Here is an 18563-nt window from a genome sequence, read left to right as displayed (position 1 = left end):
TTTTTTACACAGAAATTGATCCCAATTGGTAAAAAAAAATCAGCTTTTTTACAAATCACGGGATTGTTGATGAAATCTGATTTTTTTTTACACAGATTTCTTAAATCAGTTTAATGAAATCAGATTTAAAAAAAAGAGATTGTTGATGATTTCAAACCCATTAAATCAGATTTCAGATTTCAAATCAGGGGATCAGATTTCAACAAACATCATCAACAAACCCAGGAAAAAAAAATCTGATTTGAAATTGGTAAAAAAAAATTGATTTCAACAAACAAATTTCAAACCCAAAATCCAAGCTCAAACCCAAGAACAAATTTCAAACCCAAAATCTAAGCTGTGTAAAAAAAAAAAGGGGTAAGATCAGAGAGGAGAGAGAGAAGATGAGAGAGAGGAGGAGGAAGTTGAGAGTTGCCGTGGTGGTGATGGTGGTGGGTTCCGTCCTCTGCGGTGGTGATGGTGGTGGGTTCCGTCCTCTTCCTGCTTCAACTCTTATTCTCCCTTCCTCTCTCTCTTCTTCCCCTCCCCTCTCCTCTCCTCTCCTCTGGTTTTCTTCAAAAACCAAACCAAACACAGACACAGACCGAAGAGAAAGAAGAAAAAGAAAAGAAAAAAAAAAAAAAAAAAACCCTCCAAAACGACGTCGTTTTGGAGGGCGACAGGAGAGTGCCACAGGGAAGTGCGACCGAAGATCCGAACTCGACCGATATATGCACAAACTAATATTAATTATGACATCATTATTTATTTTACATATTAATTATATTATAAATTTTAAAAATTCCTTGAATTATATCGATTACTAAATTCAAGTCAAACAATCTTCGCTATCATATACCCATCCACACCCTTTAAGTAGCCCACCCATTCTTCCAACTCTCCTCCCACCACACCACACCACACCACACCACACCACCAGTCGCCGGAAAACGCCATGACTCGGTTCTCCACCGACGTGCTCCTCCTCCTTCTCGTCACCTCGATCGCCGTCGATGGCCGTGACATGATCAGATTACCGTCGGAAACTTCCAGATTCTTCTCCGGCGATGATAGCAACGACGGCGATGATGATTCCGTGGGGACGAGATGGGCGGTTCTTCTTGCGGGATCTAGTGGTTACTGGAATTACAGGCACCAGGTGATCACGCTTTTCAACTAATCTGAGTTTAATCATCTGGAAAAAAAAAATTTATTTGATTAGAGTGACTATCTTAATTTTTGTGTGTTTATTATTGATTCCACACTCGATTATGTGGATAATCGGTGTTATTTATATTTTATATGCATAATTTCAGGATTTGGTTTCAGTATTTATTTATTTTTGTTATTTATGAGTTTCGATATTAACTGGGTGATTTTCTTACTTTGTTTGTTTGTCTTAATTTTGATTTAAGTTTCCAGTTACGGTTTGTTTGGTTGCTGAGAAAAGGCGGGAAAAGAAAAAATCTTATTTGAATTGGAGTGACTATCTTAATTTTTGTTCGTGTTTGTGATCTTTGAGTCTTAGGTGTTTATTACTGATTTTACATTCGATTATGGGATTATCAGGGTTATTTATGGTTTATATGCATAATTTAAGCACTTGGTTTCAGTATTTTTTTTTTGTTACTTATGTTTCGATATTAGCTGGGTGATTTTCTTACTTTTTTTGTTTGTTTGTTTGTCTTATTTTTTATTTTAATTTCCAGTTATGTTTTGTTTGGTTGCTGAGAAAAGGTGGGAAAAGAAAAACCTGTCTTTTTTTATTTTAAATTTTGAATTATCCTGAAACTTTTGGAACCAGAAGAACATGACCCAGAGGATTCAAAATTCTAAACGTTTATTTGCTGTATGTATGATTTTGTAGGCAGTTTGTTTGATCAAATGAGCTTGAATCGGTATAATTATTATGAACTTCATTATTTCAGACAAAAAGTAGAAGTATTGTTGATGTTGTTCTTGTAGATTTCTGTATTTCTTTTTCTACAAACTAATTGGACAAATTGTTGTGGAAACTGTGAAATTTAATTCTGTTGGGTGTGGAGGAAAATATTCAGTGGTGAAGCTTTAAACAAAACTCCAAAACTTTTGTTCCATTTTTTGGGTTTGCATAATTTTAAATAAATAAGGCTGAACCTAGTACATTTGTTTGGGTGCTGAGTGTTTAATTTTCAAACACAAAAACTCCATATTAGGTAAGACCTATGTTTGGAAGTGCAAAAAATATAGATAATAAGTGATTCAATCTACTTCCATAGCATTTTGATAATTTAGCATCTATTTAGAGAAGTTTGATCTTTTAAACTATCACTGATCATGGGTATTAATTATATTGTATATGGGAGGACCACTTTTAAGTCATGCTCAACGGACCTCGAATAAAGTTGAGCTCTTTGTGGGTCCCATGGTTAGAAACTTGATGGTTGTTTTGTTTTTTTCCTTTTAATTGGATGGCCACTTGGTTTTTATAGATAGCTTTTGTTAGTGAACCTCCATTGAATACTGCTACACAGCATATTTGGTGATAGCATTGCACTATCTGTATTTAATATAATGAGACATTGTTACTGATGTTGTTGTTATGTTAATTATACCATTATATGCTTTCTATGTATGCTTTTGTCTGACTTAACACTGTTTAAATTTGTCTGATTCTTTCCACTTCCTAATAAGGATTGGTACTAATTTGGTATCAAGAACCAACAGCCACTGTTTTGGAGTAATTTAATGGGTGTTCTTTACTGAGTAATATTTTGTTGTATGGAGTGCACATATAGTTGGTTGTTGTTTATATAAAAAGGAAAAAAAAAAAAAAAAAATCAGCTCATCGGAAAATCAATTTGTTTGTTGATGATGTTGGTGGAATGGAGGAAGAAACCGATTGTTGTTTTAAGTAGTAATGAATTACTTGCTTATAAAAAATAAAAAATAAAAGTAATGGATGCTAGAGTTTATTTATTTTTATATATATATATATATATTTTTTAAGAATAATTAGAGGGAGACCAAAGTTAAAGACTGGTGAAGGGGATCAAAATATAACCTTAACTCTATTTATTTCATGGTTTAATACCATGAATTGTACGGCATATATATGTATGTACATATGTGTTATGTCTTCTGTCTACAGCTTAATCTGATTGCATGTTTGTACTCAAAAATATTACATGATGTGAAGATTATTTTTGTGGTTAATGTAAATTGTCTCCTACATATGTGTTTTTCCCTTAATTGATTGGTTTTTCCTTTTCAGGCTGATGTTTGTCATGCCTATCAACTCCTGAAGAAAGGTGGGCTTAAAGATGAGAACATTGTGGTTTTCATGTATGATGACATTGCTTTCAATGAAGAAAACCCCAGGCCTGGAGTCATCATTAACAGCCCACATGGTAGTGATGTATACGGTGGAGTGCCAAAGGTTTGTATCTTTTCATACCTTACCCCACTTGTGAAATCATGAAATTTTGCTTCTTTCTCGCTCATTTGGTAGATTTTCATGTGACCAGGATTATATTGGTGACGATGTTACTGTCAACAACTTTTTTGCCGTTATTCTTGGAAACAAAACTGCACTTACAGGGGGCAGTGGAAAGGTTGTGGATAGTGGTCCAAATGACCATATTTTCATATATTACACGGATCATGGGGGTCCTGGGGTGCTTGGTTAGTAGCACTCTCTCTTGCTGTTTCATAAATGCTTTTCGATCTGCATTTCGCTGGCAGCTAGCTTAAATTGATTATTGGTCTATATCTATATTTGAGCAACTAAGGAACCACAAGATTTTCAAATATCTTGGCCCCTCATCAATTCAGAAAATTGCAAACTGGATACTTTTGGAATTTTCCAGTCTAGAAATTTCCCATTTTCAATCTCTTTTGGTGCCTCTCTGTTATACTTATCTGGCAAAGTGGGGGAAAAAGAGAAAATAAAATTTCCTTTTTTCACCGTGTTATTGGTAGGCAAGGAATTTAAGATTTTAATATATACACCTAGGCTCTAATTTTGATGATAAATATTAATTTTGTTAAAGATCCCTTGCATTTTTCTTGACAGTAAAAGTAAGTTATTTGGAAGTACACAGTAAGTTTGATCATGATCACCGCCAGTCAGTGGCAGAGCCAGGATTTTAATTCATGGGGGCACCATTAAGTCTTAGTGATGACAAATACAAAATTTAACCAAATCCAATTTTCATTTAGTGATAGAATGACCAAAGATCAACGTGATGTCAAAACTATGTGCCTTAGATATGTTTTAATTAACCGAAGCTTTTTTTATTTACTATTTTAGTTATGATGATAACCACAATTTAAAATGTAATAACATGCATACAAAAAAAAAAAAAAGAAAGGAGAGAAAAGAAAAAAAAGAAAAAGATAGATTTGGAGAAAAACAAGAGAGAAATGAGAGGGAGAGAAATAATTATAAGAGAATATTTTGATTAAATTAAACATTTATAATGGTAAATTATGAAGAATTTATTAAAAAGAAAGTGAAAAGAAAGATGAGATATAAAGATTTTGAAACATATTTGAAAATTAAAAGGGAGTTAAGTGAATTTTTTTTTTTTTTTTCTAATTAGAGGTAAAAGTGTAATTTTCAAAAAAAGATGCGCCCCCCCCCCCCCCCCCCCCCCCCCCGCGGACCCTATGTAGCTCTGTCCGTGCCAGCAGTTTTCTATGGTTAAGATCTGGCTTAGGTATTGGGGTCCTAGACTATGTCAAACCTGAAATCTGTCTTTTGTACTTTGCACATAGGAGTGAACTCAGAATTGTCTGCTAATACACTGGAAAAGAAGAAAAATGTAATATAATTTAATTATTGGGTGCCCTATATTTGTGTGTATCTAGTCATTATCACTCTTATTTTTAGAAGGTTAAGGTTTTTGGATGACTATTTTTCTCTATTGAACTTGATCTTTGGTGTATTTAGGCTTTTAGATAATTATCTAATTCTTTACGGCTTGGTATTCATCTTGTGAATATGTTCTCAGGGATGCCTACCAGTCCTTATATCTATGCAGACAATCTGATTGATGTCTTGAAAAAGAAGCATGCTTCTGGGACCTACAAAAGCTTGGTAAGTTACAACTTTACGATCATTTGCTAAATGCATTTTAACATTAGTCTTGGTGAAATAAAAAAAATTTGGACCATTTTTTGTACAATTGCAGGTATTTTATCTTGAAGCTTGTGAGTCTGGGAGTATCTTTGAGGGTCTGCTTCCTGAAGGTTTAAATATATATGCAACCACAGCATCCAATGCAGAAGAGAGTAGCTGGGGAACCTACTGCCCTGGAGAGTATCCCAGTCCTCCTGTAGAATATGAAACCTGTTTGGGTGACTTATATAGTGTTGCTTGGATGGAGGACTGGTATGCATTACTTTTCTGATTTTCCGAGTTCTGTCATTGAGGAAGGAACAAAAAATAAGCACCCAACTAATATGAGGATCACGATAACCAATATTATAAGTAATCTTACTAATAATGCACAGCTCTGGAAATTGAAGGTAGTTATCTGTTTGCGGTTTGGCTGAGTTGTTGGAAACTTGACACAGAAATTCAATTTACATGTTTTGAGTTGATTCACAATTCCACTCTACTCAAACAAAGGAATGATAATTTTATATTACAAGTAAAATAACCATCAATATGTAGCTGGATGGTATGCATCTGACTTGAGTTATATCAACACCATTCATGCAACTTCTGCCTTGATTGGCTTGGCCCCATCATCAATATTTAGATGTTATACCATGTGAAAATAAAAATCGTCATGCACTATTTCTATATTTTAAATTTTCTGCAAGGTGATAATTAATTCTGACCTTGTGAACAGTGACATCCACAACCTGCGGACAGAAACTCTGCGGCAGCAGTATGAACTGGTAAGAGCTAATGATATACAACACTTCTTGAAAAAAATTAGTAAAAGCTCGTTACACATCTTAAAAGAAGTTTGAAAGTAGTTGATGTTTGTTACCATGAATCTATATTGCATAGAGGAGTATCGGGTTTTTGTGAATCCCTCAAATTGATTTTATACTACATTGCTTTTGCAGGTTAAAGATAGAACTTCAAATGACAATTCTGCTTATGGTTCTCATGTCATGCAATATGGCGATCTAGGCCTTAGCGTAGACCATATTTTCCTGTATATGGGCACAAATCCTGCAAATGATAACTACACTTTTGTGGATGACAACGTCCTGCGACCATCTTCAAGATCAAAAGCTGTTAACCAGCGTGATGCTGATCTTTTACATTTCTGGCACAAGGTTTTGTACAACCTTTTCTGTACCATATCGAATTATTATGCATGCTTTTAAAAATCTGTAAGTTGTAGAACAATGAACTTTCTTCCTTTCATCATCTGACCAGCTTTGGGTTTTCTACTTTTTATAATGTTGACAGTTCCAAAAGGCTCGAGAAGGCTCTCCCAGAAAACTTAAAGCTCAGAAGGAGCTTGTCGAGGCAATGTCACATAGAATGCACATAGACAATAGTATGAATATGATCGGAAAGCTTTTGTTTGGAATTGAAAAGGGTTCAGAGCTGCTTCAAACTGTGAGGCCTGCAGGGCAGCCTCTTGTTGATGACTGGGATTGCCTCAAAACTCTGGTAAATTTCAGTTCTCAGCATACTCTTTACCACCATTTATGCTTTCCCATTTTATCTAAATCACTATATATATATATTACTTTGCTCCATTAAAGAACCCATTTGATTTGTATGGGAAAGCTTCTCAATAATGATGTTAGCAACATTTATAGAGGTGGTGGTATATTTGGTAGGAGGAAAAAGAAGGGAAGAGGAGGGAATTTTTATGTTTATTTAAAAAAATATTTTTTCTTCTTTGGTTGATCTTTTTTTAATGACTGAGAATGCGTCCTAGGCAGGGGCCCTTTGGACCCACCTCAGGATGGTAAACTCAAGATTCAGAGGCCACCCTCTAAGCCTCATCGGTAGTGGTTGACTGGGTAGGAGAGAAAAATAAAATAATATAGGAAAGTAAGTAAATTTTTTTTCCCTCTGCTCAATAAAATCTTTGTACATACAAGCAATTTTGATGGGCAAACTTTATATAATTACAAGGGATCTGATAGAGTTTTTTAACATGCTGGCTTTGAAGAGAAATCCTAAATTTGAATTGAGGTTCAATACATAATGCTTGAGGTACAACAAATTTTAAATTTCTCCCAAACTTTCTCTTGCAACCAGTAAAGAAAATTTCTCTTCCCTTTTCTTCCTACCTAACCAAGCATTTTGTTTTCCCTTCCCTTCCTTTGTTTTCCCCTCTACCAAACATAGCCCAAGTATTTTTGCCGCTTTTGCAGGTGAGGACATATGAGACACATTGTGGATCACTATCCCAATATGGAATGAAGCACATGCGCTCCATTGCTAACATCTGCAATGCTGGAATCCAGAAGGATCAGATGGCTGAGGCTTCAGCGCAAGCTTGCATCACCATTCCTTCCAGTCATCGGAGCTCTCTTCAAAAGGGTTTCAGTGCATGATCGAACTATGATTATGCGATCTTAAAGACCCAACCGTTCGATCGTCTACTATCACATTTTGGTCTTCTCTATACAGATTTACATCATTACTGTGGTTTGCTGCTTCTTGTTATGATCGATTCAGTGCAGATACAAGTTAGAATCACTGCTCTACTATAGACTGGTTGTGTAATGAAATTTATATGCTTTCACAAGTAATGTTTCAGTGCTTGAGATGCAAGGTTATGAATATGCATCTGACAGTGATATCTGTTATGTAAAGGTAAATGCTTCACAATGTGTGGGACTGAGTGCCTTGGTTGTTGAAGAGATTAGAGATTACATAGGGTGCAAAATGATTCCAGCAATGTAAGCAGATATACAATTTTACATGTATTATGTATATAAATGTATGCATAGATCTATATGCCTTATATTTGCATTTAATCTTTATATGGTTTGAAGTATTACTATCATTGGCAAACTAAATGTTGGTAGTTCAGTGGTGGGGATCTTGGATTCTCTTTCATGATCAAAATATAGTATAGCTATTTATTTATTAAATTGAGTGTCTAAAGGAATATAAGCATATAAAACGCTCTCTCTCTCTCTCTCTCTCTAACTTATATTGTATGAATACTAGCCGTTTCTAAGACAATAAGGCCCCGTTTGTTTTCAGAGGTAGAATAGAAATGATTCATAGTGAGAGAATTGTTAGTGAGAGGATTGATAGTGAGGAGATTAAGTAAATTGTGTTTGTTTTGATGATAGTTGTTAGTGTAGAAATTGTTAAATTATTTTTATATAAAATAATAAAATAAATAAAAAAATATAAAAATTAAACATTAATATTTAAAAAAAAATTCAATATATAAAAAATAAAAAAATAAAAAATTTTCTAATGCCCTCACTATTTTTCTAATACCACCTTCACTTGCTCTATCCCAATTCCCCTTTCGACCTCCATCTATATTTCTTCTTCCATCCTAATTTATTTTCCCAACTCTACAAACAAACACAATATTAAATAATTATATTTTCATCCTAATCCCCTTCCATCCAATGTACCCAAAACAAACGGGGCTTAAAGTCAAAATGTTCTGATTGTGCACCATTATAAAAGTCTTTTAAATAGGAGAGGGCATGTAATTATTTGGTATTGTTTTTGTTTTTGTTTTTGAAAGGAAAACAACAAAATGTTCAGGGGGTGTTTGGCAAGTTGGTTTGTGACTAAAATAGTCATAAAAGATAAAATAGGCTATTTTAGTCACAACAAACAAAAATATCACATCCAACCCATAATCATTACACTCTTCTCTCATAAAAAAAATCAAAAAAATTAAAAAGTTAAAAAGTTAAAAAGTCCTTCCCAAACTAAATTTTTTAGCCCAGACTAAAATAGTCAAAAAAAAAATTAAAAAATTAAAAAATCAACCCACTTCCTAAACGGAGGCTTATAATCTTAATATAATCTTCACATATCTCAAAATATTTTGAGACATATCAATAAATTTTGATATAGTTTTTATATGTTTTTTTTGACACTAACAATATAATACTTATGACTCTTTTCAACGTTTGTGTAATTAAAAATATATCCTCAAATTCATGAGCTATTATCAAAACTAGGCACAAAAAGTGGGCATCTTGTTTTTATGCGCTATAGCACTGAGTAGTATACTATAAGGAAAAAAAAGAAAAGAAAAGAAAGAAACTTCAAAATGTCATGTCATTGGCATTAGTTGATCCCACGTCAAAAGGAGTGCAGATCATTTGCCATACTATCCTGTCGTGGTTCCTGCCGTGGTATACAAAACGACGTCGTTTTGTATACCACGACCATTTTATTTACTTTATTTTTTTTTTTTTTTAAATTCAAAAACCCAGTCCCTTGTTTCCCCCCTTTTCTCTTTCCCCTCTTTTCTCTTTCTGTGTATCGTCTTCTTAGCCTTTGCTGAGTTAGTGAACCCTAGCAAAGAGATATAGGCATCGTGAGAGGTGACTGAACCCTAGCAGAAGAGAGAGAGTTATCGCGAGAGACGACTGAAAGAGGCGACTGAACTAACGCGAACTGAGAGAGGAACTGAGAGACGAAAGAGATGGCGGAGATGGAGGAGCAACGCGATGGCGAGCAAAGGACCGTGGGCGACGGTGAGTCCGGCGGCGATGCGATGGTGGGAAGGCGACATTGCGGCGACAGCGAGGTATATTTCATCATCTTGCTGTTATATATTGATTCATTGATGGTTCTATATTGATTTTAGGCATTGAAATCTGAAATGTTATAAATTGATTCATTGATTCAGATTTTATTTTTTAACCCGTTGAAATGTTATTCAGATTTTTTAAGGGACCCATTGATTCATTGATTTGAACCCATTGATTCATTGATTTGAATCTGATTTCATATGTTATACATATGAAATGAATCAGATTTCATATGTTGATTCATTGATTCAGATTTTATATATATCAATTCATTGATTCAGATTTTATATATATCAATGAATCTGATTTCAGATGTTATACATTGATTCATTGATATATATTGATATATTTTAACCCATTGATTCATTGATACAGATTTTGACCCATTGATTCATTGATACAGATTTTGTCCCATTGATTCATTGACTCATTGATTTTTTAACCCATTGATTCAGATTAAGGAACCCATTGATTCATTGATTTGAATCTGATTTCATATGTTATACATTGATTCATTGATATGTATTTAATTAAGTCATGAGAAAAATTTCCAACTAAGAAAGTTTACCAAAGGAACAGTTGCCTTCAAGAACCAAACAGTTACCTTCAATATGTTGCCTCTCTTTTTATCAAGAACCAAACCTCTGACCATGTACTTCCAATCAAAAGTCCATGCCAGAACAACAGATAACTAAATACCAAAGGAACTTGAGTATGACCATTACCTATCATGGCATAAGGTTCAAACTTATTTAAATGAATACAAAAAACATGGTTGACAAAGAAAAGCAAATTTTATAGAATAACAGACATAAGGTGAAAATCAAATCAAATAATGAAAGTACCCATTATATGTCCTTAAATCTATACTAAAACTAACATGTCAGTCTAGCATAATGGCATTTTTAGATAAAAATCAGAATCGACAAGTTTCATTTGAAATCACTTACGCAGAGCATGAAGATAAGTGTGTTGTGCATACAATTTTTATGCAAAACCATGGCTATGCATGAACTTGAGGGTATCCCAAATCATACACCAGCTTTCTGATAGTGCCTTCATATGCAAGAGACTCAAAAGTTTCAGGTTTGTATTGAGCCAAAGTATAATCCATGTCAAAACCAACCGCAACAATACTTGTCATATTCAAAGATCTATTGCAGAATATCCGTTTCCCTATATTGATTTTATGAATCCCTCCAGGAGATGACCAAATACATGGTTCCTGAACACCATCACTGAAGGTCATACTCTGAAACAGTGATGTTTTGTCATCTACACCAGCCCCATCCATTCTATAATTAGCACGCAACTGATTAGCTCCTGAAAAATCTGTTAATTCAAATTTAGATTTTTGTATTGTAGGTAAATGTGGTTTATTTATATAAATGTGGTTTATATATATGAATTGTAGGTAATGGAAGAAAGTAATATTGTTGATGATTGTGGTTGGAAGCCGAAAGTGGGAATGCCATTTGACTCTGAACAAGCCGCATATGACTTTTACAATACGTACGGGGGAAAGTTGGGTTTTAGTATTAGGAAGGCCTATGCAAACAAGAACAAACATACGAAGGAGATAACATCACGTACGTTTGTATGTTACAAAGAAGGAAGTCGGGGTATTGACAAACGAGATCCACTTGTCAAAAATCCAAGACAAGAGGTAAGATGTGGTTGTGGTGCCCGATTTAGTATCAAGTTGGATAGAATTTCAGGAAAATATCTTGCTTGTGATTTTGTTGAACATCATAATCATAATCTTGTGCCTCAAGATTGCATTCATATGTTGCCTTCCCAAAGAAAAATATCTACCACCCAAGCAATTGAAGTAGAATTAGCTTCACAGTCTGGAATTCCTCTTAGGTCTGCTTATGAACTATTTGGTAGGGAATCTGGTGGAAGAGCATCACTTGGTTTCACCAAATTGGACCAAAAAAATTACCTAAGATCGAAGAGACAAAAAGATTTGGAATATGGGGAAGCGGGTAGTGTGTTGCATTACTTTCGTAAGAAAACTGTGGAAAATCCATCTTTTTTTTATGCAGTCCAATTAGATTGTGATGAGCAGATAAGTAATATATTTTGGGCTGATGCTCAAATGATCATGGACTATGCTCAGTTTGGTGATGTAGTCACATTTGACACTACTTACAAACTAAATAACGAGCATAGACCTTTTGGATCATTTGTTGGATTTAATCATCATCGAGAAACAGTTATATTCGGTGCAGCGTTGATGTATGATGAGACTGCTGAATCTTTTACATGGTTGTTTCAAATTTTTTTGGAGGCAATGTCAAACAAAGCTCCGAAAACTATTTTCACAGATCAAGATGCTGCGATGGCTAAGGCCATTCCAATTGTCATGCCCGATACAAACCATCGTCTTTGTACGTGGCATTTGATGCAAAATACTGTCAAGCATGTAAGTTCTGTTTTTGATGATGTAGGGGTCAAGGCTGTGTTTTCAAAATTTATGCATGACATTGATGATGAAGAACAATTCCGAATACAGTGGGACCAAATGCTTGATAAGTATGATGCATTCGACAATCATTGGTTGGAGCAGACTTTTCGCGTGAAGGAGAAATGGGGATGGCCATATATTAGGAATTCTTGGGCAGCTGGAATGAGTACTACTCAACTTAGTGAATCCTTTAATGCATTTCTGAAGGATTATTTGAATTGTGACCATAACTTGATGGAGTTCTTCATGCATTTTGAGAGGGTGCTTTATGAGAAGAGGTATAAGGAATTGGAAGCCGAGTATAATTTGTCCCAAAAATTGCCGAGGGTTTCAATTCCAACTGTGATGTTAAAGCAAGTGGCAGAGATTTACACGAAAACAATATTTGAGGAATTCCAAAATGAGTATGTGCAGTCCATTGAAACATCCATTATAGGCACTATTCATGATGGTGAGAGGACCATATTCACAATAAGAACAATGGTCGATGGAAAAAAAGATAAGATTGTGACAATGGATGGAGGGGGTTCTTTGAGTTGTAGTTGCAAGAAGTTTGAAGTGAAGGGCATACTATGTCGACATTGTGTCAAGGTGCTTAGAGATGTATTCAATGCAACGGAACTTCCTCCACAATATATACTCAAACGATGGACTAAAAAAGCAAGGGCTGAACGAGTGAAAGATAGGCGTGGGTATGAAATGACGGCTGATGTGAAATTACATCAAAGTGACCGATATCGGTCATTAATGACCATGTTTAGAGCAATAGCGAGTAGAGCCGCTGAAAGTGAAGAAACTTATCAGTTGTTAGTTTCAAAAGGTGAAGAATTGAGTGTAATGGTTGAAGACAAATTAAGTCTCCACAGTTGTGGTCAAGTGGAGGTAACTGATTTGAGAAATTCGTCAAGCAACGCATGCCCACAGAGTGATGAAGTAGATTGTCCAATCCAAGCTAAGGGACTGAAGAAAAGAGAGTCAACTACTAAGGGGAGAAGGAGGATCAAAGGCGGGATGGAAAAAGCTATTGCAAAGAAGAAAAGGATGCAATCTCATTTCGTCATGGGTGGTAATTCTATTCAGGTATTATGTAATAGTAATGTCGTATTTATATGGTTAGTTTTAAAATACAGTAGATTAGTAAAATTGCATACAATTAAAATACAGTAGATTAGTAAACTAAAACATTGATTTTTTTTAGTAATGACCCACTTTCATTAAAGTTTTTCGTTGTATGTAGGGTGGCGCTGATTATACTTCCCAATGTGAATCTCAGCCTCATTTCCGCATGGGTAATAATTCTATTCAGGTAATATTTAATAGTAATGTGGTCTTCATATGGTTAGTTTGATGAGTTAATTTCATTAACTTTGTTCATTATATGGTTAATTGTTGTTATGTGTACTTGGTTTGCTTCGCAATGTAGTCGGGTGGTACTGTTTACACTTCCCAAGGTGAATCACAACCTCATTTCGTCATGGGTGGTAATTCTATTCAGGTATTTAGTTTTTGAATCATGGATGGTAGTTTTATTCATGCGTGAATCACAACCTTATTACTGTTTACACTTCCCAAGTTGGGTTCCTTGGCATTTAATTCTTGTTATCTTTAATTGGTTTGTCTGGCAATGCAGTCCAGTGCTGCTATTTATACTTGCCAAGGTCAATCACAATCGCGTTTCATCATGGGTAGTAATTCTAATCAGGTAATAGTTTTTTATGTGCAAGTTTTTAAGAAAATGTTAAATAATGACCATGTTTTTTATTTAAATATTTTGTTTACATAGTTTCTATTGGTTGTATTTAGGATCATGGTCTTGGTGTAAATTTTTCTCAATCACAACCTCGTTTCGTCATGGGTATTAATTATAATAAGGTAATATTAATGTTCAATGATGTTTCTTTAGTTTTTAAAAAATTTTGGTTATTAATTTAAAATATTTGTTTCTTTTTTTTTTGTTTTTCGTCATGGGTATTAATTTAGGATCATCGTCATGATATCTACATTTCTCCATCTCAACCTCGACCTCAAGTTCTTATGGGTGGTACAAGTGGTCCTCCTCTTACGTATGGTACATATGATGTGAGTTATAATTAGTGACATAGTTTACATTTAAAATGTAGTATACATTGTAATTGAAGTTGAATACATGGTTTGGTGTATTGCAGGGAAATAACACGCCTCAGTCAATGCCTTCTGTGTATCCCACTCACACATCTTTTCAGGGGTTGCTTCGAGGTACAAGTGTTGAAAACTTTGCAGTCCATCTCTCGCAAGCGTCACATAGTCCTGCTGACAGTCATGTAGATGGACATCCCTGAGAAGTTTATTTTATCTTTATTTGTTTTGGACAGATGTATTTTGTGTTGGACAGATTTATAATGCTCTGGACATATTTAGACAGTTTTCTTTTATTTTGGACAGATTTGGTGTCATGAATGTTGGACAGATTTGGTTGTGTTATTTTGTAGTGCACAGGTTTATAATGTTATCGACAAATTTGGAATGATATGGACATCCTATGGATAGTTTGCTTTTATTTTGGACAGATTTGGTGTCATGAATGTTGGACAGATTTGGTTGTGTTATTTTGTAGTGCACAGGTTTATAATGTTGTCGACAAATTTGGAATGATATGGACATCCTATGGATAGTTTGCTTTTATTTTGGACAGATTTGGTGTCATGAATGTTGGACAGATTTGGTTGTGTTATTTTGTGTTGCACAGGTTTATATTGTTCTAGACATGTGTCGAATAATCTGGACAGATTTGGACAGTTTTGGTTGTCTTATTTTGTGTTGCACAGGTTTATAATGTTGTGGACAGTTTTGGACAGATTTGGTGTCATAAATGTTGGACAAATTTGGTTGTGTTATTTTGTGTTGCAAAGGTTTATCAAGTTCTGGACAGATTTGGAATGATCTGGACAGATTTGGACCATTTTTTTTTTGTTTTTTTGGACAGATTTGGTTTTGGTTTGTGTTATTTTGTGTTGTCTGCACAGATTTGGATTCTGGACAGATTTGGATACATTTATAATATTTTGGACAGATTCGGTTATGTTGTGGACAGATTTGGTTGTCTTATGTTGTCGACAGATTTGGTGAAGAACAAGTACGACCTGACCAATAATAAGAATATACAATAATGAAATCTGTCCACAACGTTATAAAATAATGAGATCTATCTGTCCACAACATTATAAAATAATGAGATCTGTCCATAACATTATAATGTCATTTACAGAAACAAAACAGAAACGCATCACATTCGTCAAACATAGGTAATTCCATTAACCTTTACATATCAACATTCATAGTTTAAGGACGCATCACATTCGTCAAACATAGGTAATTCCATTAAGCTTTACATATCAACATTCATAGTTTAAGGATGCATCACATTCGTCAAACATAGGTAATTCCATTAAACTTTACATATCAACATTCATAGTTTCAGGTCTACAACATTCAAAACCCACATACATCCACCAAAAAAAAAAAAAAAGGTTACATTCACTAAGGTTACCCAAATACATCCACCAAAAAAAGGTTAAGCGCATCACTAAAAGATTACATTCACTTCAGTAGTGCTATTAGCATGGTAAAACCAATCAACACAATGGCTGTGAACATAAACAGTTTCATAGCTTCTTGGTTTGCTTCAACTCGTTCCAATCTATTTATAATGTGATTGAGTTTGTCAACATCATAATCATAGCCTCTCTCATCTTCATTCTTCAGATAAGTAGCTTTACTTTTCCTTTGGATATCTGATGCATTCCCAGTCGAAGCCGGTCCCCATCCAAAGTACTCGCACATCCTAGTTGCACACTTGAAATACAGCCTCCCTGGATTTTTCTCTGATTCTGATATGAACACTGCAGTTTTTTTTCCACAATTGCATCTATGATTTTGCAAATATCCAGTATCAATGTTTGAACCCATTGACATTGACATGATCCTAGTAAGAGCATTTTCCACAATTACAATCAGTCCATTAAGAATAGCAATTGCAATTCAGATGTATTAGTAAAATGGAAATTGCATGACATGAACCTAAATTGACTACTAAAGTATATAACAATAGCAATTGCAATTCAGAAGTTGAAACCAACTAGGTATCTGCCCAATCTTATACTACTTACAATTATTAAGCTGCTAGATTTCAGAAGTTAATGAAATAGCTAGATCAATCTTTAGTATGCATGCACTACTGTATGCTATCTGTGAATGATTTCATGCAAATTTTTCTATAAACCTTGAACATGGATTTTGGTATATGTGTTTACATCCAAACTCACTTTCATTGTAAATTAACAAGACTAGCCATGAAATTATAATGTAATAATTCCCTAAACGAGTATGAATCATCCATCTAAAATTAAACTTCATTTAAAAAATCAGGAAACAAATAATATGAGGGCAAGAGATATACCTAGATGAAGCATAGAAGCTGCAAACTACAAGCGAAAATTAATCAAATGAAGTGGTAGTAACTACAAAAGAAATCCAATCATAAAAAGGTCACATACAAAGATGCATGTGAGATAGAGGAACTGTGCTATGATAATATAGTTCATATGGTAGTATGCTATCATTTTGAGAGACATGAATCAAACTTTTTCCCTTTTATATGGCAACAGAATGAGTCCTGAATTTGGTCTGGACCAATATAGATCAAATAATTTCTTTGGAGAAGTACTGTTTGACAGCAGGACTGTTTGATCAATATTGGACCAATATAGACCAGTACATGACTCAGCAGGACTTGGATTGTTTGACAGCAGGACTTGGATTGGATATCTGATCTATAATGGCAATGCATGTAAACAATAGTTTGTCAAAAAAAAAAGAAGAAAACATGACAATGGTAATTGAAAACATGAATAAACAGGGCAGTTGCCTGTGTCAAACAAAATAGGTGTTCCTAATCTTACAATGGTGGACCTTCCTGGAATCACTAGAGTTGAACAAAATCAAGGTGAACAAAAAGAAAGGTGTTCATGGCCAACCCTACAGTGCCTGTTCATGGCCAACACAATATATTCAGCAGTCTCAAACATTGAACAAAATCAAGTGATGCTCAATTTGGTGAGATCCCAGATTAACACAATATATTCCAGATTAACAAAAAATGAACAAAAAATGAAAGGAGCATGATGAGATCCCAGATTACACAATATATTCCACATCTCACCATCTCACATTATTCAGCAGTCAAATAGATCTCACCATCTCTCATTATTCAGCAGTCAAATGGTGAGCATGATGAGACTATACCCAGATTAATGTCATTATTCCAATTGAACAGATTAACAGATTAAGAAAGGTGTTCCTAATCTTGAACAGATTAACACAAATAACACATCTGTAACACCAAATCAACAATTCAGCAGTCAAATGGTGAGCATGATGAGACTATACTAATCTTGAACAAAGGTGTTCCTAACACAAATAACACATCTTGAACAGATTAACAAAGGTGTTCCTAACACAAATAACAGTTTAACAAAGGTGTTCCTAATCTTGAACAGATTAACACAAATAACACTTCTGTAACACCAAATCAACAAAAATTTTCAAAAATTCAACAGAAATAACACATCTGTTTCAACAACAAATCCATCAAAAATTCAACAGAAATAACACATTGTTATACTCGGCATGCTTTAACATCAAATTTGTTTGGGAAAAAATGAGGCATTCCAACATAAATCAAAATAACGAACGAACCTGAGAAAAATGAGGAAAATTTTCATTCCTCATTTTTTTGGGAATTTTTTTTTGCTTTAACATCAAATTTGTTTGGGAAAAAATGAGGAATTCCAACATAAATCAAAATAACGAACGGACCTGAGAAAAATGATCCTGAAGACGAACGGACCTCGTCGCCGTCGTTTCGCCGTCGTTTCCCCTTGCCTCACCGCTGCCTCTCCTCTCTTCTCCTCGTCGTTTGGCCTCTACTCTCAATCCGATTGAGTTCTAAAGCAACACTAGGGTTCTCTTTGAGTTCTGAAGCAACATAAAAGAAACGCGAGAAAAAAAAAAAAAAAAAATTGGTAAAAAACGACGTCGTTTTTTACCACGGCAGGGACCACGGCAGGATAGTATGGCAGAAGATCCGGACTCCGTCAAAAGACATGGATTATAATATTACCAACGAGTCCGAATCTTCAATCGCACAATCCTGTCGTTATTCCTACCGCACACCTAAAACGATGTCATTTTAAGAGAAATTTTAATTTAAAAAAAAAAAAAACAAGACAGAAACCAGAGGGGGAAGAAGAGAGAGAGGACGACCGGTTACATCTCCCTCTCACCTGTTCTTCCTCTTTAACCCTCTCACTTTTTCTTCCTCTTTAACCCTTTTTTCTTTAGACAATCAATGGAAAACCTATCAAAATTC

General features: G+C 34.6%; 2 protein-coding genes and 1 long non-coding RNA gene across 3 annotated transcripts; 2 read left to right on the top strand and 1 right to left on the bottom strand.

Annotated features, from left to right (window-relative positions):
* Window positions 1-792: 792 nt before the first annotated feature.
* Window positions 793-7926, top strand: LOC114277704 (vacuolar-processing enzyme). The gene is made up of 9 exons (XM_028219650.2): window positions 793-1138; window positions 3233-3397; window positions 3486-3642; window positions 4974-5059; window positions 5154-5353; window positions 5820-5868; window positions 6043-6258; window positions 6395-6601; window positions 7318-7926. The coding sequence occupies exons 1-9, from the start codon at window positions 935-937 to the stop codon at window positions 7498-7500; spliced, it is 1467 nt and encodes a 488-aa protein (XP_028075451.2). The 5' UTR covers window positions 793-934; the 3' UTR covers window positions 7501-7926.
* A 1652-nt stretch (window positions 7927-9578) lies between these two features.
* On the top strand, window positions 9579-13667 carry LOC114282293 (protein FAR1-RELATED SEQUENCE 5-like). The gene is made up of 4 exons (XM_082900355.1): window positions 9579-9683; window positions 11102-13237; window positions 13395-13463; window positions 13581-13667. The coding sequence occupies exons 1-4, from the start codon at window positions 9579-9581 to the stop codon at window positions 13665-13667; spliced, it is 2397 nt and encodes a 798-aa protein (XP_082756481.1).
* Window positions 13668-15558: 1891 nt separating this feature from the next.
* Window positions 15559-18294, bottom strand: LOC114282288 (uncharacterized). The gene is made up of 2 exons (XR_014348564.1): window positions 18011-18294; window positions 15559-16118 (listed from the first exon to the last, which is right to left on the bottom strand). It is a non-coding gene; the product is annotated as an uncharacterized LOC114282288 (long non-coding RNA).
* Between the last annotated feature and the right edge of the window lie 269 nt (window positions 18295-18563).

The sequence above is a fragment of the Camellia sinensis genome, chromosome 13, assembly GCF_055761805.1.
Source record: "Camellia sinensis isolate YWXY chromosome 13, ASM5576180v1, whole genome shotgun sequence".
NCBI classification, from domain to species: domain Eukaryota; kingdom Viridiplantae; phylum Streptophyta; class Magnoliopsida; order Ericales; family Theaceae; genus Camellia; species Camellia sinensis.
This window is presented reverse-complemented; position numbering and strand designations above follow the sequence as displayed.

Bases quoted from the DNA above. Each gene is read 5' to 3' on its own strand.
- LOC114282293 (XM_082900355.1), top strand. From the start codon at position 9,579: ATGGCGGAGATGGAGGAGCAACGCGATGGCGAGCAAAGGACCGTGGGC. The intron at 9,684-11,101 runs GTATATTTCATC...TATGAATTGTAG, and splicing joins GACATTGCGGCGACAGCGAG to GTAATGGAAGAAAGTAATAT. The intron at 13,238-13,394 runs GTATTATGTAAT...CGTTGTATGTAG, and splicing joins TGGGTGGTAATTCTATTCAG to GGTGGCGCTGATTATACTTC.
- LOC114277704 (XM_028219650.2), top strand. From the start codon at position 935: ATGACTCGGTTCTCCACCGACGTGCTCCTCCTCCTTCTCGTCACCTCG. The intron at 3,643-4,973 runs GTTAGTAGCACT...ATATGTTCTCAG, and splicing joins TGGGGGTCCTGGGGTGCTTG to GGATGCCTACCAGTCCTTAT. The intron at 5,354-5,819 runs GTATGCATTACT...CCTTGTGAACAG, and splicing joins GTTGCTTGGATGGAGGACTG to TGACATCCACAACCTGCGGA.